Source organism: Hippocampus zosterae, chromosome 16 (genome assembly GCF_025434085.1).
Source record: "Hippocampus zosterae strain Florida chromosome 16, ASM2543408v3, whole genome shotgun sequence".
Classification (NCBI taxonomy): Eukaryota; Metazoa; Chordata; class Actinopteri; order Syngnathiformes; family Syngnathidae; genus Hippocampus; species Hippocampus zosterae.
In genome coordinates, this window is record NC_067466.1 from 17,278,577 (window position 1) to 17,301,950 (window position 23,374).

Sequence of the window (23,374 nt, forward strand, 5' to 3'; positions counted from 1 at the left end):
AAGCAGCAGCAGCAGCAGCAGAACGGCCAGAAGACGAAAAGGCCAAAGAGTCTGTGAACACAGATAACGGATCGACTGAATGCCACTTTTTACCGTGTCGTGAAGAGATGAAGTTGCGTCCTCTCACCTCAGGACGGTTCAGAATTACAGCAGATTGATTAGCCCGCCAGGCACAACTTTATTTGCAAAACATCCTTGACAGGAGATTGAGCCAGATTGTGACATCACAGTCGGTCATATATTTATCTATTTATTTATTTAAACGGAAATTTCAATCGGGAGTGATAAATAAACAGCTTGAAGTAAGCCTGATACTACAATCTCGGATTTCTTGCCGGCGAGAGAGTCAGAACAGATCTGGTCTTGCGACGACGTACTGCACATTTTCCCCGATCACACGCGGGGAGATAAAACGGCGGGGTTCACTCAACTGTAGTCCGATGCCTGAAAGTCTCCATGACATCAGTTTCTCCTCAGCTCTCCCGGTTTAGTTTTTTCTTGAAAAGATGGTGAAAATCCTCCGGCGTGGTGGCTCGCATCTCTCCGGGGTTCAACCGTGTCTCAAGTGTGCGGCGGGCCTGGCCCCCCCCCTTTTATTACTTTCTGTCTGCTGCTGCTTCCAAGTCTGCCTTCCCAAAGCCTCGGAGAAAAATAAGAGGAAAGCACATCCGTTTCTCCTGAAAATTGCCCCTACTTTGATCGACCACAAAGACATGGCTCGTTTTGTCACAAAGACATTTCTTTTTCAGTCGTGATTGTACAGATAAGTTGCTTTAGCGTGAAGGCTACAAAAGCAAGAGTACGGCAAATGGCATAGCATCCCGCCCGAAAACAAGTAGAATCCGCACTTAACCAACAGGGCTAATTATCCAATCTCATGGAAACTATTTGTCGGCTCGGAAAACTACCGCCGAAGAAGTCAAGTGTACAAATTGTCTTGATATCTTGTTGACAAGCGAAAGGAAGGCTAAAATGGGGGGGAACACAAATTGGTTCTCCCTAAGTCACAGCAGCTAGCTAGCTAGCTGGCTAGCGATAGCGTTCGGATTGCCGCGCTACGTAGCCCACTTGCGGCTGAATAAACAAGAGGCGATGTCTACAGCACTTCCTCACGTGCTACTTTTTTTAATTAGCTCATTCCAAGCTACAAATTAGCTCATCGCCTGGGTACCACCAAATAGGTGTTTTCATCCTCCCTTGAAAGACAGCAGCTAGCTAGCTAGCTGGCTGGCTAGCGATAGCGTTCGGATGCCGCGCTACGTAGCCCACTTGCGGCTGAATAAACAAGAGGCGACGTCTACAGCACTTCCTCACGTGCTACTTTTTTAATTAGCTTCATTCCAAGCTAACAAATTAGCTCGTCACCGGGGTAACCACCAAATAGGTGTTTTCATCCTCCCTTGAAAGAAAAGTATGGCTTCAACGGCGCATACAAACTTAAAATGTCAGCAGCACGTCGAACTTCAACACGTTTTGTGTGATCCGCCCACCTTCTCCCAAGCCTTCGGGCCAAATAAGAACAACTGCGGTTTTAACCTTTTCCTGAAAACACGACGTGTATGTGTGAACTATCTCCCCCCGCCCCCCATCTCCTGAAGCGTCGTCAAGAAGCGGGTGAGAAGGAGGTTAACATTCTCCAAACACAAAAAGAGGCCGTTTAAAATGTACGCGAGCGGTTTGGCGCGAGCCTGTCAAGCGTCCCTCATTAGCCGCAAACCGCGCCGACCAGCAGGGGGCCGGTGGCAAGCAACAGCGCAAATGCGAAAAGATTAAAAATGAACACGGGGTAAGTTTTGTGGGGGGGTGCATGACGTGGGTGGAAGTGCGACATGCTTTTTAGTCAGCGTCCTGGTCTGTCAGCATTTTATTTTATTTTTTGCTGCTCCAGAAGCAGCAGGCGTAGGTTCAATGAGTCTTTCGGCACAGGGAAAAAAAATGACATAAATATCAAAACTTCTCACTCAAAGATCAGCAAGTAGAGAGGAGAGTTTTTTTGTTGTTGTTTTTAGTTCATATTTTTTTTTTGTCTCGATAGCTTCCTTAGACTTTTCTGCCACCACGGGGCATGGAGGCGGGGAGTGTTTAAAAAAATAAAAATTGAGGTTGGGAGGCCAACTCTGTGTTCAAGTAGAGCTGAACGATTTCATTGTAAGTATGGAAAAGATGAGAAATGAAAAGAACGGAATTTTGTCCAAGTGAAGCGCCTCAACTCACTTCAACAAGGACCCGACAGGAGAATCTCCCCCTGGAATCAGTCTTACAAGCCTCATCAAAGTGATGAGATTCTATCCCGTGCCTATTATCAAAACCGGCTTGCCGAGTTTTACGAAAAAAAAAAAAAAACAAGAGGAATAAAAGAAGCGCTAGCCGCTAACTGACACGTCTGTGCCTCTGCGACGTCGGCCGGTGAAATAAATAAGGACTCAAATGTTGGCAAACAACAAGTACGGCTGACAGGATCTCCTCCGTGCTTGTGTTGGCTGTCAGCTTCCTATAGCCGCTGCGGCGTAATAAGAAAACAAAATGTGTAAAAAAAAAAGGGGGGGTGGGGGGGGGCAAAATAAATCAGGAGTCATTTGCGCAGCTGTCACTTCCTATCTCGGCGACTGCAGGTTTCTCCAAGAAGGGCGGGTGGAGGGGGGGGGGACGGGTGTGCGTTGCTGGGGGGGGGGGTTGTACGTCGGCGGGCACGTACGCCGCCGACGTCTTTTCCAATGAGCCCGATGACAGGAGACTTCGCAACGTCGCTCCAATCTTATCCGTGCAAACAGATGTGCGGTGGGAGGAGGGGGGTGGGGGGGGGGGGGGGCGGCAACAGTCAGGGAAGGAAATCAAAGGCCCACGACAATTGCCTTGCCGACATAAATGTTCCGCGCAATGTTAGGAAGGATCGTTGTTATGGGGATCAAGGTACGTACATAACCCCCCCCCCTAAAAAAAAACTCTTAATTTTGAACTTTCTTCAAAAGAAGCCATCGCATCACCGATGCCTCTCGCTGTTTCTGGAGTGTGGCGTCTCCATGGAAAAGCAGGTAGAAGGAATGCGGCATACGGTTTGGGAGCGAGCATTGGGGGGGGGGGGGGGGGGGGACTGGAATATTTCCATCTTGGTATGTTTATTCTTATCAAAAGAAGTGAATCCAAAATGATGTCATGCTGGCTCACAACGTCGGCAAATACGAGCGCAGATGCTAACGGATGCTTGTGCACCTTTTGTGGGATTTTCATGACGTGCCCAACTTTGCATTATTATTATTATTATTATTATTATTATATAGAGTATATATATTTTTTTCAATTGTTGACCAAAGTACAGTTTTGGCGAGTCATCGGCGATGGCGGCCTCCGCGCTCCTTTCTCGACTGCGAGTGGAGATGACGCGGTCGAATTGCTAAACCACGTTGGCTTATGCTAATTTGGCAGCTCCGGGGGAATTGGGCGAGCTTGTTCGATTAGCTCGGGGGGGGGGGCAACGTCGGTGAAGATCTGTGGGGGCGCCAACTGCCAGATACTCCATTCTTTTAACCCGCGTCTCTCCGGCGGGGCTATCGGAGATGAGGGCGCCACCTTGGGGCAGCGCTTCACAACAAAATCATGTCTGATGTCATAGATCGACCGCTTTTGAGTAGCAACATGTATTTCTGACCTAAAGCTCTTAATTTTAGCCCCCACCCCCCCAGAAAGACACTGTAGCAAAAAAAAAAAACAGATTCAATCTTGGCCCGGCAGGTTTCCTTGTCTGCACACGAGCATTTTTCCCCCCTCATCTTTTCGCAAAAGTCACGCAGTATCGAGCAGAGCGCGCGCACGCCCACACATCACGACTGCGCGATCGATAGATGGGATGGCGTGGGGGGGGGGGGGGGGGGGGGCTGCGGGGCTAATCGCCCTCGGCGGGAGTCGACGCGCACAAATCCATCGGACACTTTTGACTCCGAGTCCATCTGCGCGGCGGCGCCGCCGTTTCGCCTCACGTGTCGCGGGGGAGAGCCCACGCAACCTCCGACTTCTTTTTGATTCCACGTGTGAGATGATTATGCGGGTGAACTTTTGCACGTCAAAGCCGCCAGAGTCGGATGCCTGGGGTTGCGCCCACTCGCCCCCCCCCCCCCCCCCACTCTTCCTTTGTACACCACTGAAGCATCCATTTAAAACAAACAGATCATCATCATCATCATCGTCGTCATCACAAAAGCTAGTCAGGCCTTTATCGTATTTCTGATTCCAGTCAGGAAGGCCAAATCTTTTGGAATAACTTTTCTTCTCGAGTCTCCGAGGGCGCCAGTGAAACTCAGTTCAAAAGTTTGCTTTCTAGGGATTTCCTTTTTTGCCCCCACCTCCCTCCCTCTAAATACAAAGCGGCGAAAAATATGCCGGCGGAATTTAATCTGGATCAAGCGAAGCCGACAGCTTCCGTAATGGATGCGGGATTTCCCGGCGGCGCAGTCCTGCAAGCGCAATACCAAATCGAATCCCTGATCGCTAATTGTTAGCGGGTTAGCGGGTTAGCTTGTTGGAGGACGCAAAGAAATCATCCCCACTGTCGAGATTTATCGTTGAGTTGTCATGGAAATGGAACGATTTGGTCAAAACCGCATGGGCCCGCTGGCATGGAAAATCCGATCAAATGGCATTTGTCTCGTGGAGCAAAGTTATTCCCGTTTCCAAGTTAGCAACTGGATCATGAAATTGGGGATCAAAGAACTTTTTTAGTACAAAACACACCGGCTGTGAATCCCGCACGGTGGAACAAGACTGCCGTAAATCTACCAAAAAGTGGCGCAGGTTAAAATGTACGATTGTACCTTGGCGTCAACCGGCGTATTCGTGCAAACGATTGCGTGCTTGCCTCCGCAATGGTATGAAGGCAGCAGCCGCCTTAGTTCGGAGACCTCGTCTTGGGCGATCGGCATCTGCTCGCCTAGCAATTTCTCCTCGTTCTCCGTCGGAGTTACAAAGCCGACTCGGCAATTTTGCCGCCTCCGACGGTCGTAGTAAAGCTGCAACAGAGACAAGATGACATCCAGAGTGGCTTTAATTTCTTGCGCGTGTGGGTTGGAATGTGACAGCTTTGAAGGTAGTATCAGAGCCGGTAGCCCCTTTCACGCCCGCCGTAAAATGCTCCATTTTCTGCTCATTTTTTCTATTTGCCCCCTCTTGACGATTGGCGATCGGCATGGCCGAGTCTTTCTTGCGGCGCCCGACTTGCTTCAGTCTCACTCCGAGAGCTTTTCGCCTCGATGCAAGAGCAACCGTCCCCATCCACGCGTCTTTCTCGGAGAAACTCGCCCCAGAGAGTTCAAAGGCGGCGACTGAAGAAGAGCTTCCGTTCTAATCCCGCAGAGTTTTTTTTTTTTTCCAAACATTTGGGCGGGAGCTTGAAAAAGAGAGCCAACGTCTTCGGAAGGGTCTTCGGGGACCGGCCGCCCCGCTCCGGGACCACCTGGGAACAGACGCCGCCGTTAATTGCCGGCATTTGGGACCGCGCGGGGGCCCTCCCTGCTCATTTTTAAAGCTAATAATTACATTTTAACAAGTTGGACGGAAAACAAAAAAAAAGAAAAGGGGGGGGTTTGTTTATTACGCGTTGAATTATTTTATGCTAATTTTTTTTAACTTTTGAAAATGTCTTTCTGGGCCGGTGTCGTACCTTCTTCCTGGTCTCAAGCGCTCGCGGTCAAATGGTCGTCTACTGGTCCGGGGAGCCGCCTGGCCGCGCCTTTTCCACGACTGTCGGACAAACGGCTCGTTATTCGGCCGACGTTTTCTTCATCTGCACAAAGATCGGGGAAGACGATCAGATCGCCGCATCAACAATTTGAGGCGCGGCAAGGCTTTCTCGTAGGGGATCCGTCCCGAGCCCACTTTTTTTTGTTACGCGCTCTTTTCTCCGTCACTCCCTAAACCTCGACGCTCCTTTCCGTTCTTGTTAGCATGAAGCTAGGCGACTTTAAATTCTGCCAAATAATACAAGTTGTATGGTAAACCGTGGGCGGGTCTATAAGCCCCCCCCCCCCAACCCCCCTGCGAGATCGACGGGGGTTCACTCGACGAGGTCTTGCCGACGCACCTTGCGAGGGCGTCGTCAATCGCCGCCCCGGTTGAAACGCTCCAGCACGGTGGCGTTGGTCCTCTCGAAGAGCCACTGCTGACTGAGCAAAGACGGGTCGCACGAGTTCATGAAGACGCGGCGCTCGCCGGGGCTGCCGTCCACGCAGCTGTTGCTCACTGGGTGGTACAGGCTCTTATCCTGAACGTTCATGTCAATCAATCAATCAATCAATCAATCAAGTGCATAAGTACGCGCTTGTTCCTCACGACGGCAGATCTGCCGGTCGCGCACCTTGCGGTAGCGCCACAGCTGGTTCCCCTTCATGCCGTGGCAGTCGTAGAGGGTGACGAAGCTTTTGTGGGAGACGGCGTCGAGGCAGACCTTCCTGGTGTGCACCGGGTCGCCCAGGCGAATGTCCTGGCGCCAACCCAACGTCAGCACCTGCGCGGCGAAAGCCAACGTGGCAAGCGGCGGCGGCTAAAGTGATTCGGAGCAGAGACGCGTCGGCGCCGGGAGCCCACCTGCCCGTGACTCCGGGCCACGTCGCCGCGGCTTTTGGCGCAGTTCTCCAAGCGCACGGGGCTGCCCGACACAAAGTGTTTGACCTCCATGCACATGCCGCTGCCCACGTTGCGGATCTGCGGACCACCAGAAATCAGACAATGAGGACGGTTCTCGGTCTTTGTAATAATACGGGCAACGACAAGCCTCGTATTAGCTTATCGTGTCGTTTACGCGCGGGATAGGAGTCAACGCATCAAACCGTTTACCTCGCCCCAGGCGGCGGCGGGGGGCTCCACAGGCGGGTAGTGCTCGGGTAGATCCCAGGCCACCTGGTTCATGAACCACTTGAAGTCGTTGCATCCCAAGCGGCTGCGCAGCTCCTTCTGCGCCGTCATGTCGCCAGCCGACAGGTGGCGGTACTCGGGCCGCCGCTGGTACACGTACTCGGCGTACTCGTCCATCCACACCTCGGCCACGCGCTTCAGGTTCTGGGGGGAGGAGGCCAAAAGGGGGCCGGTTGCGCGGCTTTGTCCGGCGAAACGTGCGCGCGCCGCCAAGCCTTACTTTGGCTAAGCTGATCCCGCCGGGGACCTTGTAGGGGACGTACTTCCTGTAGATGTGCCCCACCCTGGAGCACGGGATGTCCTCCATGCGCCCGCCGCACATCCACAACTGCCGAGAGAGCATCCGGCTTGTTAACGGATGTTTGGGGATTTCAGTTTCTGGGTTCGGTCCTGGGATTAGGGTTTCAAATGACGCTTTCAAGCCAAGGGTTGCATTTCAGATTTGAGTTGAAAGCCTGGAAGTCGGAAGAAGGACGTGCCAGGGAAGGATTTTTGCTTTTCAAACATGGGTTAAGATTTTAGGTCCGGGCTCGGGTTTCAGTTTCGAGTATGTGTTTGGGGTTTCGCACCGGGGGTTGTGGTTTCAGCTGAAGACGGAAATTAGGGTTTCGCAAGAGCGAATCTAGCCCGGGTCCTGATTTGAATTTAGTTGTTTTAGCTCTCCCATCTATGCAAAGGTTTCAGGCAATAGTTTGGGTTTCAAGTCTGGTTTATGGTTTCTGGTCACGGTTTTGGGGTTTGGATTTCAAGTTATCATTTGGATTTTGAATGAGAGTTTTCAAGCCAGGATGCAAATGGGATTTCAGCCTGAGCAGTTGCGCCGTGGCTGTGTTAACATTAGCACGCCACTGCACACACACACACACACACACACACACACACACACACACACTAGTGCATAAATAAAAGATGTAGCCGGAAGACAAACTCGGGGCTCAGAAAGCGGACTCGGTCTCTAGTATCTGGTTGCGCTTGCGTGTATAAATAAAACATCAACTATGTGCGATGTCCAATCACTTCCTATGCTATTTGACTCACAATAAAAATAAGAACAATAGCACGGCAGCTGGGCAGCAGGACGCCAACGGCCATCAATCGCCTCCAGTTGTCGGCCACCCGCGCACGCCCTCGCCCGCAACGGCGCACGCGTCCGTTTGGGTGGGGACAGAGGACAGCGATGTCGGCCGCCACCAAGCGATGAGAAAAAATAAAAATCAAATAAAAAAATAAAGTCAACAATGTTGCAAAGTATTTCTCCGCCGAGAGATGACCGTTTCATTGGGTTGCCGTGGAGACGAGCCTCAGGGGCCGTTACAAACGTCGTCAACAACTCTTCAAAACGAATTCCAGTTGAGGTTTACCGTCAAAGCAAAAATAAAACCCAAGCTGAAAGCTAACCCACAATAAAAAAAAATGTCACAAGTGTGCTAATGGAACCGAGCGTCAGCAGTGGCCATTTCAACACATATGACACAAGTACTACACTGCCCCCTGGTGGACAAGGCACACACAACTTAAGGAGTAGCACAATGTCAATGGGCAGTGAGGCATGGAATCACGATGAGCAGTTCCTTAAATTCTACTCGATTACGATTTTACTGCCTAGTACAATACAGCCGAGTGCTATTTTTGATTCAAAAACATGTTTGAAAAAAATATGCTAGTGGTTTTTGGGGATTCATGGCATTTGCGTACCGATGGATGCTATTGCGAGCGGTTAGCCGGCCGAGTATTCTGCACGCCTGTCCGGCCGGCTTCAAGTCGTGATGTTATCCGGCGGTGTGAGCGTGTAAGGCTCGGCGTTCTCATCGCCGGCATGCAGGCAAAAATGAAAGAGCGGTGGCGGCTGCGCGTAGAGCCAGCGACCGCGTCGCGGGGTTTGTCGGGATTAGCGCGAGAGTCTGTTAATCTTCTCACCTCAGGAGAACGTTAGCGCCAAGCCTATCGGCTGATGGGGATCTTCATAAAAAAAAAAAAAAAGGGCAAGCCAAATTGAATGTCGCTGGGCCGGGCGGATTTAAGACTTACGCGGCCGCCGCTAGCCACGCGTTAGCGCTTGGTGACAAATTGGTGACTCATTCTTTCCTGGGCCAGGCTATCAAAGCGGGTTTTGGGTTTTAACTGTGAACCAACCGGCTGATAATCACTCCAACGTCGAGGTGGCGTCGCCTTGGGATTTTACCTTGAAAGAGATCTCGTACTGCTCTCCTCCCCAGATCTCCAGCCCCGCGTCGTAGCCTCCCAGCTCCCAGAACCACTTCCTGTCCACGGCAAACAGCCCGCCCGCCATCACCGGGGACCTGCGACACACAAATGTGCGTTGAGCGTGCCAGTGCGCTGTTTACGGGGGGGGGGGGGGGGGGCGACTGTCGTATTCAGATAGGAAGCCGCTTTGAAGAAGCAATTAACCCGCCGCAGCTTTCGCAAGTCGCGCACCTCGTTAGCGGCGCACGTTCTCTCGCGCGCTATTGTTTTGGCCCGCCGCTACACCCGAGACGCACAAACGAGCCAAGCAGGTGCTCCCGCGACTTCACTTCAAAGTCAGGCAAACTTCCTTGGTGGCCCCTAGCAAAACTTGACGCGTTTCGCCTGGACGCCTGATTTCAAATCGCGCAGCAAAGTGCTTGAAAGAAGGGTTTGGATTTCAAATTAGCATTTTAGCGTTCGGGATGTTTGATAGCCGCTTTCGGCAGACTTTTATTCACTCTTTTGAGTGCTCACCGATACCAAGTACCGATACTTGTAATGCTTACACTTCATTTGTGAACAAAAGATCTTTCATTCTGACGCCCATGATGACTCGCCGTGCAGGATAGCGCCAACTACTGCCGAGGAGGACTTACATGACGTCAGATTTTGAAATGATTCCGATTTTACCTGAAGTAATCACGTCTGGCACCCGATGCCTTCCATCAAGACTCGCCCGTTCCTAATTTTTAACATTCGAAACCCGGGTTTACGTTCCAAGTTGGAATAGGATTCTTCGATGAGGATTTGAAACCGCAAATTAGGTTTCAAATTCCGATTGGGAGCTCGCCCGAATGGAGTTTCCGCAAACAGAAAAAGCCAAATGTCAAGCTTCGCACTCGCTGCTCTCTGTGTTGTTCATGATTGGTTATCGTGCGCATCCCCCGGTAAACACAGACGGGCAGAAGATCCTTCAAAGCCCCGCAGGCGGTTGCCATGGTTACACGCCTTTCATCAGGTGGGCATCGGCATCATCCGGCACGTACTCCGCTCCGGCCAAAGTGGTCCCCGAGGAGGCTCATTTAAAGGCACGAGCTGGCGCCGACAATCGGCCGGCGGGGTCCCCGCGGCCTCCCCCCCCTCCCCCCCTCGCGCGCTGATGACAAAGTGACGTTCCGATTAGCCCGCTCGCGGCGCTCGTAGTAACTCGATTTGGCTGACTGCTGACAGCGCGGCGTTCACGATGACGACTGTGGTCATTATTTCCATTCGCTATCGGAGCAATTAAGTTTCGAATCCAGACGTATGGTTTTTACATTTTTGTCTGCAATTTCTGCGTGCATTCCAAATCTTTTTTGTTTTTCAAGCTGGTGTTTAGCTTTCAAGTCCATTTTTAAAAAAAGGCTGTTTAAGGGTTTGGAATACGTCCACTAAATGCAAAATATTCATCGAGTGAACAGAAGTCGACATTTTTCTCTTACCGACACCGGCTGCACTGTGCTCCTGCTGCTGCAATGTGGGCCACCCCCCCCAACCCCCCCTCGAGACTTATTTCCCGGGCACCAAGAGGACAGAAAAGGCAACGTTTTTATCAGAGTGACCTTGTCTCGTTGTCAGCCGGCGTCCGACGTTTGTGCCGGGGCAACGGAAGCTGCCAGACTGTCTGATTTTTAGCTTCAGATCACAGCCCCCCCCCCCCCCAAAAAAGCCAGAAGTAGTGCCTCCAAAGAGCACATTTGCAAGGTTATCGCGAGCGCCGCCGGTTTTCCCATTCAATTTCATACGAAACGCGTCACTCACTCAAAGGGCTCGCTGGGGTCGTCCTTCTGCAGGCGGGCGGGGATGGGGATGCGCTTGTAGTACATCTCCCAGTCGAAGGCCCCGCGCATGGCGTCGCCGGCCTGCGCGTCGTAGCCAAAATTGTCGTGGTCGATCACGTCGATCATCGGGCACACCACCGTCCTCCGGTTCTGGGCGATCCGGTCTGAGGAGATGACAACGCCTAAAAATATACTCGCCGGGCCAGTGAACAAGTTCCGACGAAATCCAGCAACAAGGTCATGAAATTTGAATTGCGATGAAATTTGAAAAATTCAAATGAAATTTGAATTGCGATCATGATTTTTGCTGCCGCGATTCAATTTGCCTGATTTTTTGGCCGATTTTAAATGGAAAAAAAAAAAATTTGGAATCTGCTGCAGATGCGGTGAAGAATGAAAGCAGAGCAAAAAAAAAACTGGAAATGAGGAGCCAGGGGGAAACATTTTCCCTGAATAATTCGGATCACAATATTGATCAAAATAACCGTGATGATCATTTTGGCCCCGCAATCAACCGGGCCTTCCCTTCCCTTCCTCACCGAGTAGCGGCGGCAGCCAGTTGACGTTGGCCTCGCAGTGCGAGTCCAGGAAGGTGATGACCTGGGCCTTGGCGGCGCTGGCGCCCAGCAGCCGGGTCCGGATAAGACCCTCCCTCTTCTTGGTCCTCAGGATGCGCACTTTGGGCAGGCGCTCCATGTACTCCTCCAACGCTGCCTTCAAGTGCTCTGCGGGGTAAAGGAAAAAAAGGGATGGAGGTCATTTGGGACCGGTTTCGGTCATTTTTTGTAGAGTGTGATCTCAAATTGAGATTCAAATGTAGAAAAGAAAATGGGAGGCCAGGTGGGACGCCGCAGCGCGAGCTCACCGTGCCGTACTGCCATCCTTAACTCATTCTGGACCAAGATGTTTAAATACAAGTCTTTGGGAGTGAATGATTTTTTTCAGTTTCTCTAAAAAAAAAACAAGCAAAAACTGCCTTCGGGTCGGACTTTGGGCAGCAGTCTTCCATGCTATAAAAAGTGACATTGCCATGAAGGACAGGAGAGCTCGGCAGGGTAAAAAAAAGCCCTATAAATCAAAGCAGGAACAAAAAAAAGAGCATTAAAGCCTGAGTGGCAAATTAATTCTCTCATGAGACGAGACTTCAGAAAGGGAGGGCGGGAGGGGCCGCCAAGATCGGCGCCTTTAATTGTGATTGGTTCATTTTCCCTTGGAAATAAATTGGAATACGGCTCGGTGTTTACCCAACACAAGGAGACGATTAATCACGCTAATGAGCGCGCGGAAAACGGCGGCAAACACATTAGTCTCTATTAGAAAGCCGGTCGGGCCGGACGCGGCGGGCGGGCGGGTGACCTGCCAGGCGTCTCGAATGGCAGGGGGAAGGGGGAAAGGCGGCCGCTTGCAAGGTAGATGAGTCCATTTGGGGGGAAATCGAGTCGAAGCGGCCAAGTGGAATATCGTCTGGATGACACGATAACCAAAACAGCAGCACCTCCGGAGGCTTCTAAACAGTCTTTTAGCGGACTAAATACAAGCACACTTGAAAGGAATATTGATTCACGAGCGTGTCGCCAATAAAGGATATGTCGGAGGCGAGCGGGTACGGAGTGAAAAAAAATAATAGAAAAAAATAATTATAATTTAATAAAAATAATATAATTTATAATTATAAAAATAATAATAAATAAATGAATAAATAATAGAAAAAAAATAGAAATACATTTTTGTCTTGCTTGTAGTCACTCCCTTGAATTCCCCGAGGCAACGTATCCGTGTGTTAACAAGTGCCTGTAAGGGGTGTGGCCTAATGTGTGACATCACGAGCGCCAGCTCCAGCTCAGATAAGAGCGACCGCTGTGGTAGCACGTTCGTTTTGTTTTCTGTTTGCTGAGAATTGTATTCTGACTTGCTCAATAAAGATTTAAAATTAAAAAAAAAAAGATTTGATGCGCGGACGAAAAAAAAAAAAAAGAGCGACCGCTGTAAGTTAACGCCAAAGCCGGTGACGGCGGCGTCGAGGGCCGCGCGGCTAGGCGTCGCTTCCCGCGCACGCAAACTAGCTCGCCCCTCCCGCAAAGACATTCCGATCGATCGGCGTCTCTCCTGAAGCGCTGTCGCTCAATGATCCTGCTTTTGTCACGTCGCGTTGGCGCGCCGACCTCCCGCCTTTGCCGTCGCACTGTGCCGAGCGCCGTTAGCCCGTTAGCTAAGCCACACACACGCGCGCGCGCACATGATGTTCTGGCACAGGCTGATGAATAAACATGCGCGTTGTTGTCGTTTTTTTTTTTAAATTTGATTTTTTTTTTTTTTGCTGCAGCTGTTTTGCCCGTCGTTCCGCCGCTGAATGATCATTTCCGATCACCGCAGCCATTGTGGTTTGAGTGGCTCTTGATAGCAGCCTTCTCGGCCTCTAAGCAACACACACACACATTCCTAATGAAAGCGTCTTGGAGGTGGAAATCAGTTCATCAAATGCTGATTGGGTCACATTTACAGCGCTTGAGGAAGAGCGTGCTTTCTATGCCGTCCGGGTCAGCACCTCGATGAAATGATGGTCGTAATTAGCGGTTTGCGCTGTCAGTTGAAAGCTTTCAATTGCCTGCAAACAGCAGTTGCGCCGCCATGAAGGAAAAGCAAGAGAAGGAAAGCGGTCAGATATGGAGACAAGACAAGTAAGTGCGGTCGCTGAAGCCGCACAGACGTGGAAGTCGTGGGAGCTTCCACGTCTTTTCTGGCGGTTTCCAGGTTAACTTTTTGGGATACGTTTCACGCGTCGTTCATCGCCGCCCGTAGCCAAGCGCGTATTTTATTCAGCTGAGGCGCAGATGAGCTAGCCCGTGACGGAGGCGTGCCACGGGCAGATTGATGGTTCGATCGCTTGCCCTCGACGCGGACGACTCGGTCGCTTTCGCCGCGCTCGGCACGGGAGGCGGATGACACTAATTGAGGCTGAGATGTGTTCGCCGGACACCTGGCAGGCCTCAAAACGCGCTTTCTCGAATGCCTCTTTGACCTTTTGGAGACATGCAAAAAAAATGTTTTGTGCAGATTGCCGCTACTATTCTGTGATCGATCTGAACAGAAACATGTTTTAGATACTGGCTGGAATCATTTTCATATGTATATATATATTTTTTTTTTTGAGGGGGGGGGGGGGGTCAAGATGACTCCCCTTTGTGAAATTCCCCAGCGCGACCTCCCTTGCAAATTGACTGGAAAACCAAATCAGAGTCGGTCAAGTCTCACTTGCTGGCCGCGGGGATTCAAGGTAAAACTAAAATGGGGGGGGGGGGGGGGGGGCTTCCGAGAAAAAGCGCCTGACTGAAGTGATAAGGCGAGTGCAAATGCGACTGCACCTACTTGACGACTCCATTAAAACGGCCACCGTGCTCGGTTGGCGGGGGAGGTCACCATGGCAACAGGCGAGATGCGGACCCCGACGCCGCCGCCGTCTGCAAAGTGGAAGAGGCGCGGCAATTTCTATCTTTTGTCTGAGAGTTTGGCAGAGCGAGTGGCTTGGCGGCGAGGCGACCGCTGGCCAATTTTTCCGATTTCCTTTCATATAAGCCGACGTTCAAGTATGTTGCGAATCGAGGCGGAATCTCAGGGGGGGGGGGGGGGGGGGTCCGTGTCACCTCCTCCACCTCCTCGCGCATTGGCTCCTATTGGTTTGCGTTTGGCGTGTCGTGCGGCCGCGCGGCGGATTCCTCCTCCGCGATGAAACACTTTTCTCCTCCGTCAGGCAGCGGCGGCCTATTTATGCGCTCGCCTTTGACGAGAAAGGAACATTGATTTGTGCGGCATTCCGCGCAGGAACACTTCAGCCTTATACCGCCTTCCTCCTCCATTCCGACACCCGCCCCCCCCTGCCAACCACCACTACCACCGACATTCCTCAGGCAGTCTCTCATGCGCAGAGAAGCATCGATTGAAGCTCGCATTCCGCTCGGGTATCTGAGGCTTAATTACAGTTGGAATGAAATCTAATCAAAGGCCAGCGGCCCCGAGAGGGAATATCACAGCCGACAGCCCGCGGGGGGTTCAAGTCGCAACAATGGAGCTCGCTGGTGCGGCGGCGCCCCACCTGGCCTCCATTTTTTTTTTCATTCATTCATTCATTCATCTTCCTAACCGCTTGATCCTCACTAGGGTCGCGGGGGGTGCTGGAGCCTATCCCAGCTGTCTCCGGGCAGTAGGCGGGGGACATTTTATTTTTTTAAATTGTCAAGAATGAAACGCAAGTTTCTTGATTCCCCCCCCCCCCCAAAAAAGGTCAACTTTGTTTCTGTGATCAAAACAAAACAACCCCCAAAAACCTAAATCGGAGCATCACATTGGACGGCGACAAAAGGTCCAATCAGATTTGACAATTGCATTTTTTTTAAACAGTACATGACAAAAGCAATTGTATGTTTCAATTTAAAAAAAAAAAGTTTTTGGTTTGGTTAAAAAGAAAAAAAAAATTATCATTTGTGCAAACACATGCTTTTCATTGGAAAAGCACGCGTTTGCAATTAGCATTAGCATTAGCATTGCAATTAGCATAGCACCAATTAGTATTTGATTTGGGCTCGTGAAAAACTGGCAGGCGACTCCAAACGAGACGATAATAGCACAAAAAAGTATTTTGGTGTGAGATTACAGCCCCTGCCACAAAACACAAAGCGCAGTATTGTCATTGAGCAAGATCAGCGTACCTTTGTCGCTGAAGTCGTCCACCAGGATGACCTCGGCGATGAGCTGCGGAGGCGAGCGGTTGAGGACGCTGTGGACGGTCCTCAGCAGCGACGACCAGCCCTCGTTGTGGAACGGGATGATGACGCTGGTGCTGGGCAGCTTCTCGGCGTACAGCTTCCGTTTGCAGCTACGCACGAGGCAGACGGCAGGACCAATTAATTGCAGTCGATTGTTGGTGGAAGTTGGCCGGCGGAAGTTTTGTAAGCACAGCTATCGTGGCGCGGCGGCCCTTCGAGAGAAAATGGCGGCGAGGCGGAATTGGAATCTGTTTTTCGGGAAAAGGTTAAGCGTCCATGGAGGGTCTTTTGAGATTGAGAGCGTGTCGGAAATGTTTACAAATGGATTTACAAGGACCCAGTGGGGAAACGCTAGCTTTGCGACGGCGCGAAAAGGGCTAACGGCGTCGAATTCAGCGGGGAAAAAGGGAGAGCCGCGCCCCTGCAAAAAGAGTGAATGAGTTAACGGCGCGTCTCCAAAGACGGATGATATCAACAGATACCCCGCGTGCCCGAGAGAGAGCATCCAGTTTCAGCACGCATCTCGTCACAGATGCGACTCCGACAGACACACAATAAAGGGCGCGCGCTTCGAAGCGCTTAAATGGCCGCCGCCACTTTTTGCAAAGCACCGTGAAGTTGTCGAGTGACGACAAAAGCTTTCAAACGAGTTGCAAGTCGAACACACAAGACAGCTAGCAATGACACGACTTACTTTGGGTGGCGGATGTCCGGAAGGGAGCGGTTGAGCGAGATGCGGTCGCTGACGTAGATGTTGAAGCCGTTCTCCCTGTAGGCCAGGTCCACTTGGTCGGCCTCGGATACGGGAAAAGGTTTTCCCTGTTCGCCGTTTCCTAAAGGGAGAACAGCCAAGGCGGTTGAATTCACAGCCCGTCAGAAGACTTCATCAAATTACACGGAGACGCCGTGTTCCATTAAGCGGGCGCGATGTGTCGGCTTTGCCGCTGGTAATTAAGCGGGCGCCATCAACTCCTCTAATTGACGTTTTGTTTCGCGCCGCGTGCACGGATCGCCTTGATCTCAGACCGATACGATCCCTAAGAAATACAAAAACACGAAAGCGCCGCGCATCAGCTTCCGATCGGGGCTCGTTTAAGGCAAAATTCCTTCGGCGCGACTTGATCCAAAGTACACGCCTTGAAATTCGTGCTACAAACCAAAAATGGCCGAATTCCGGATCTGCGTCGGCGAGACTTTTTGGTGAGCTCTTTATTACAAATCGACATCTCCGCCGAGTTCTTTGTCAGGCTGGAAAACGGCTGCATGAGGCTCATTACTTCAAGCCTTCAAATAGGTGCTAATGAGGTTTTTTGTAAGATCATAAATAAAAGCCTCTCCTCCCCCCCCCCCCCCCCCCCGTGTGGCCACTATTTTCTCCAACAATCGCTCGGCATCAGTGTTTATCCATCATCTGGGTCCCTGCGGTGACGTTAGGTTTCTCATTTACAACAACTGCAGGAGCTCCACTGCACTCCCACTCGCTCGGCGGCCAAATACTTTTCATCTCATTAACAAATCAGCCGTCGGTTTAATTTGGCACGAAGAAAGGGGAAAGTGGCGTTCGCCGGTAAGACGAGAAGCAGCATCGGTGCCGGTGGTTTGAATCGACCCGGATGGGTAAACGACACACACGATGCATTCTCTCAATATTTTTTTTTTTTGGTTGTCTTGAGCATTGGAGAGAATAGCTACACAAACATCCAAAACGTCAGCATCAAAACAGGAGCTAAGAACATTCAGAGAGTGCATTTTTGGTGCCCCCCCCACCCCCCGACACACACACACTCACCAACTCGAGCGGCGTCCCTTCGTATGGCATCGTAGTCGTGCCAGTCGATCCGTCGCACGCCGTCTTGCCCAATATGGCCGACCTTCCTCATCTGGTTGAGCCCCTGTGGGTTTAAAGACAAATCGCCGATGTGGTCGGTTACCCGATTTGTTTGTTGGGGGGCTCGCGTGATAATCAATGTCATTTTTTTTTTTTTAATGGTTGAACTTTGCCTCGGTGACTTTAGGCTTGAATGTGTCGGTTGATTTTTTTTTTTTACTGCCCCCGGTGGCCAAGGGGAGCACAACATGGCTCAATTTGCCTTCGCCTTCACGTGACTCTCGCGTCCGGCTCGCAAGCGCCTCTCTGGTGAGCAACCTCCTTTCGCATGCGTTGCATTTTGCCGAGGACATCGCCAAATCCCACAGAAAGAGCGATAAGACCACCGACCGCATCCCCCTTCATTCTCTCAACACCCCGCCGGGGTCGATACTTCCCTCTTTCAGCTTCCTCCCCGCCACCTACTGAGAGATAGCAGTCGCTTGTTGCTTCCACCCCTCCTACTCACATTCTCAGCGCTTCCTCGTCTGCTGCTAAGTCCGCATTGAATCCCCCCCCAACCCCCTTCCCACTCCTCAAGAGATGCAATTACCTCGCCACCTCTGCTCGCTTTTGGTCGGCCACTTCTCGCACCGGCGAGTCAATCAGGATCAGAAACTTTTTTTGGGTGTCTTTCAAGGATGCACTGACTCAAACCACAAACGCAAAAACGTGTATGCGGGATACAGGTCTCGTTTTGGTTCACGTCCTCATGTTCAACAGGAGAATTGTTGTTTGATTCATCGTTGCGGCCCGACAGTGTAAACTCAAAAACGGACTCATTCAGGATGAACATTTTGGTGGTGAAAATGTGCCGCAAAACGTGCAAAAACTGTAACAGTATCAGTTGTTAGTGCTAAAATTAATAACGCCAAAAGTCCAAATGTAAAGTTACACCAAAGGTTCTAAAAACAACATTGGGGGGTATGGGGGGGGGGGATAATTTGCTTCAAAAATCATCGCGTCACATTTCCAATAGACAATTTGCCACAAAGAAAAATAGTGCTGATGTTGACGGGTAATATTAATGGACGCAATCGAAACAATTTGAACACCTTTAGCGGTCATCCGTTTTTCGCAAATTGACCAAAATGTTTATGCAAAAAAATGTTCAACAAAATAAGACGGTGTTGATCATTACTACTGACATTGTAAAACAGTAATACCACAAAAAACTTGGGTGAGAAAGAATAGCCGTTGAAGTCGCGCAAAAATCTCGACCCACAAAAAAATGTATCTTGAAATTTATCTCTGCTCGGCTACACTTCACCGTGATAAACGGACGACTCCCATCGCGACGCGCCACCATTCGCATTTTGTTCAGCTCGACGATTCGTAAACAACGCCACCACAGACAAATTAAGAACAAAAACGCGCGCCTCCGCTTTGTGTTTGGCTGATCCCAATGGGCTGGTACGACTTCAGTGGAGTAGCTAGCAAAAAAAAAAAAAAATCAATACACTAATCCCATTCAGCCTTTTCACACATAAGTCTTGTTAGAGCCGTTTGTAGCGCACATTTGCTTCCCCTTGTTGGTTTGCGTCTGCTTCGCTCGGAGATGACACGGCGAGCGCGGGAAAGCAGCCGAGCGAGATCAGAGCGGATTAAATGCGACGAGACGAGGCCTGATATGCCAGATGAAATAGAATGCAGAGGAACTACATTCATAAAATGTGTTGCCCCCGGGGAAGAGGGGATGGGGGGGGGGGCGCTTACACCCCCCCCCCCTCCCCACAGCAGTCTTCCATCTGAATTTGGACTTCTTTTTTGGTGTTTTGTGTTCAACATCCTAACGGCAGAACAGGAGAAGCACCGAGGGAGTGTTGTCGCAACGTTACGCTACGTCATTACGTTGCAGTGTTTCTTTACGTCGGTACGTTCCGTTTACCCGTTACGTTGCCGTGGCGTTATTACATCACATTGTTAGGTTACGCCGCATTACGTTGTGCAACGACGCTGCACTGTTTTGCTGTTACGTTGCATCGCTACATTGCGCTTTTTCATGATGTTGTTCTGTTGACACATATTATATCACGCTAGCTACGCTAAGTTGTGTTAAGTTGAGACAGAGCACTATTACGTCACGCTGGTGTGTCACGCCATTACGCCGTGTTCCATTGTGTGTTTTTACATTGCGGTGAACACATTATGTGGTTACATTGCATAGTTACATCGTTACGTTGCCTTGCCTCTGGTTCAAAGTGTTTCATTTCCATATGTTGGTGCATTTTCACTGGTGCTATGCTAGGCTGTTGCTACGCGGTGACGTTACGATACGTTGCCGTGGGAACATAAATAGTCCAGTCCGGTCCGACATGTAGACTGAGTGTTTCATTTTTTTTCTGTACAAAGCCCATCCAACGATTGTCTGCCATTATTTGACAAAAGAGAAGTTTCTGTGGAGTTAACCACAAAAAAAAATGTAACCGCCGGATCTAAATTAAAGTAGCAAATGCCATTGTGCAAAAATAATTAAAAAGCCCAGATTTCAGTTAACTTTGGGAATCCCCGCAAGTCCCTAAGAAAGAAAAAAAAATGAAGCTCATTTACGAATAGCTGCCAATTGATAAATGAATCAATTCTGCCGTGATGGCATATCACGCAATTAGCTATTAAGGCTGTTACGGCTGTTAAAAGTCACCAAGGACCAGAGAAGCAAAGCTACAGCGGGAGAAGATGATGAAAAAAGTTAATGAAATTGGTTCCACATGTGTCGACTTTCAATAAAAATGAGATGTGTGCCGTTTAAAAGGTTATTAGGGAGAAGGTCACGCGCAACTCTCGGTTGGAAGGTCGTTAATAAACGGCAATTTTTTTGGGTGGCATTTCCATTTTCATTGTTTGTCATTAAACACAGACAGGACTCAATAACTCAACTGTTAAACAGCAGTCAGTAAATGACACAAGGAATGATTGCTTTTGTGTTAAAAAAAAATAAAGTACATCAAAAATAACCCGCTGACTCTAATATTTTGTCTCCGGCTTCTCGTGACGGGGAATCATTTCAAAATATTTGGAGCAGCACACGGCAATGTCATCTATAGTTTTTGAACACTTTCCTCATCATTTCACCCAACGCGCTTGAAAGACATCTGGGATAAGCTCGACTTATCAAAAATGGACAGAAATGATTTACTATTCCACTTCTCTCAGCAGATGTCGGCCAGGATTGATTTGAACTCACAAATGAATAGACAACCATTTTTTGTCCTCAAGTCTGGTGGAAAATGGATGCATGGGGCCCCCCATCAAAAATTTTACATCACACTTCTCTTGACAGAAGTCACCCAGGATAGGCTCGACGTGCGAGCCTTTATGAGTCCAAGCGGTATAGAAAATGGATCGACAACAATGTCTCTCGCCAAATCACTTTCGCTTCAGTCATGGGAAATGAGTTGGCCTGGAAAGTATGAGATATCCCGTTTCTCTCACCAAATGCCAGTCGGGACAGACGGAAATTGTTCGTCCCACTTGGGATGGATGGCTGGATAACAGCACAGGGTACACTCCACTTCGCTTGCCAAAATGACACTATGCTCAGAACCAGGTATCCAAAATGCAAGTCAATTAGGAAATCAATAACATCAAAAAAAAGTGGCATTTTTCTCCAAGGTCCTCGCATTGGCTCACGTTAAGGGGTACCTAAATATTTCGACCAGTGGGTGAAGGTGTTACCGAACTTGAGCCAGAGTTGAGCTTCCAAATCGCCCGAGCCTGGTTCAGAACCATGGAGAGGCCCCCCCGCCCCCGGCTCCGCACACCAAACACACAAAGCGTCACCCGGCGGTGAGAAAGTAGAATACCCCCGCCACGCGCCACCTCCGCCGACTCACCTGCGTCTGCTGGCCGCCGCCGGGTCCGTCCGCCGCGTTGGCCGCCGCTCTGTCGAACACCCGGTCCCGGTACAAGGACCACAAGCCGACGTTGGGGAGGAAGAGGAGAGCCGCAATGAGCAGCCCCGCGAACTGCAGCAGCCTCTTCTCCTTCCGCCTCATCGCTCCGGGAGAAGAACAACAAGCCGAAGGAACTCGGCGGCAGCGGCCGTGCGGAAGTGAACAAGCCCCGGCTGTCTGGCTGGCTTCTGTTCTCCCCTCGCGCTCCTCCTTCTCCTCCGCAGCCAACTTTCACACTGCGAGCCAGACGCCGACGCGCAGTGATTTCAAAGTAATGTGACTTCGGAAGCAAACGTCACTTCTCGTAGCGCTTTTCACAATAACAGCACATATTACAGAATTATTTTAAAAACGAACAGTTCTGTTACCTTTCTAACAACGGCATCCGGTGAACTGTACGACGTCTATCGTTACTTTTCGCTTGTCGTCTGTATGTGACGTCACATCGTACGCTGTTTTCTTTTGTGGGGATCGTTTAATTACTGAACGTCAAATCTGTTGTATTATATTTTTAGATTTATTACGATCATGTTAAAAATGTATTTTGTTCCCCGAGGTTAAGGCTAAAATGACATTTGGGTTACATAACTACAGCGCCACCTGTTGCTGTGGCATGACAGCAGACATTTCTTTGTTTTCTTTTTTTTTTTGAAACACCATTGGTTTCGGTAAATACATACATTATATATACAGTATGTATATATAAAGAGAGAGAGAGAGAACTCATAATAATATTGTAAAAAATGAAATAAAATAAAATCCAAATTCGAATAGATATTTCTCATATTGTTTTTTTAACAGTCACTAACATTAATGCTTTATCCCCCACTGTCTCTCTCTCATTTCCTGGCTTCACCATACTTTTTATTTTTATTTTAATGCAAATGATCCTCACAGCTCTTCTGCCGGTTTTCTGCTGCTCAGTCACGCTTGATGCCATTAACTTAAAGTAGGCTGAGCGCAAGTACTATGTATACAACGAGGAATTCATTCAAGCCAAAAGATAGTCAATCAATCAGTCATTCTCGCATCAAGTCAATAATGTTTTCCTCTTTTCTTTTTTTTCATTATTTCCTTCCCAAGCCTGCAGTCATAAATCCCAGAGCCCCGTTCACGGACTCATCCATAATTCATGCCGATGGAGACACTGAACCGATTGAATTGTCACAACCGGGCCGGCCGGCGATAAAGCTTTTCTCCCCGCTGGCCGTGCGGAGGTCCGGATTAGCCGCAGTGAAGTGTTGGCCGGTGTGCGTGTTGCGCGTGAGCGGTTGATTGCCTCGGATTTGGAAGGGCCCTCGATTATGAATGTAGATAAGTAAGCGTGTCAGAGGGGGCAAACGGCCTGCCGCTTGCGACAATGATGGATCATTACAGGGCGTTTACTGGGGGCAAGAGGTCAAGTTTTCAGCTTTGCCATACAAATGTGTAGGGCACGACCCCAATTATTTAACTTCTAATGAATGCATCAATCTGAGTGTTTACATTCCTCGACTTTAGATGATATTCAGTATTTTCTCCAAGGCGTGCGATTATGGAATGAATGGTAATTTATAAGAGCACTAGACCCTATTTAAGCGGCGCCTGATTAGTCCTTAATTGTTCGGCAACTCTACAGAAACCACCTCCACTCTTCGCTGCGGTGAAGATGTCCAGAGCGACACACGGTGGAAAAGGAAAAGCGTTTACTTGAGACGAGGTGCTGATTTATTTCCGCAAACAATGTACCCAGTGATAAATTGTAGCTATTAGAGCGGAGGTCACTGTTTGAGCAGCATCTAATGAGCCTTTGATTGCCACCGATGCTCTCCAGGCACTGTGTGTGGCGGCGAGGATGTCCAGGGCAAAAAAAATTCAGCGTTTATTCGAGGAAGGTGTTGATTTATTCCCGTGGATGTATTTTAGGATTAATTGGAGAGCCTTTCAGAAAGCGTCGTCTTTAATCGC

The 23,374-nt window shown here is 49.8% G+C and overlaps 1 protein-coding gene across 1 annotated transcript; it reads right to left on the minus strand.

Moving 5' to 3' along the window:
• Positions 1-4,864: 4,864 nt before the first annotated feature.
• Positions 4,865-21,854, minus strand: LOC127588251 (polypeptide N-acetylgalactosaminyltransferase 10-like). Its single transcript, XM_052046901.1, has 14 exons — positions 21,368-21,854; positions 17,457-17,559; positions 16,362-16,500; positions 15,611-15,777; positions 11,447-11,632; positions 10,888-11,071; positions 9,083-9,200; positions 7,121-7,228; positions 6,823-7,044; positions 6,574-6,690; positions 6,344-6,493; positions 6,071-6,250; positions 5,651-5,773; positions 4,865-5,443 (listed from the first exon to the last, which is right to left on the minus strand). The coding sequence occupies exons 1-12, from the start codon at positions 21,527-21,529 to the stop codon at positions 6,086-6,088; spliced, it is 1,821 nt and encodes a 606-aa protein (XP_051902861.1). The 5' UTR covers positions 21,530-21,854; the 3' UTR covers positions 4,865-5,443; positions 5,651-5,773; positions 6,071-6,085.
• Positions 21,855-23,374: the final 1,520 nt, after the last annotated feature.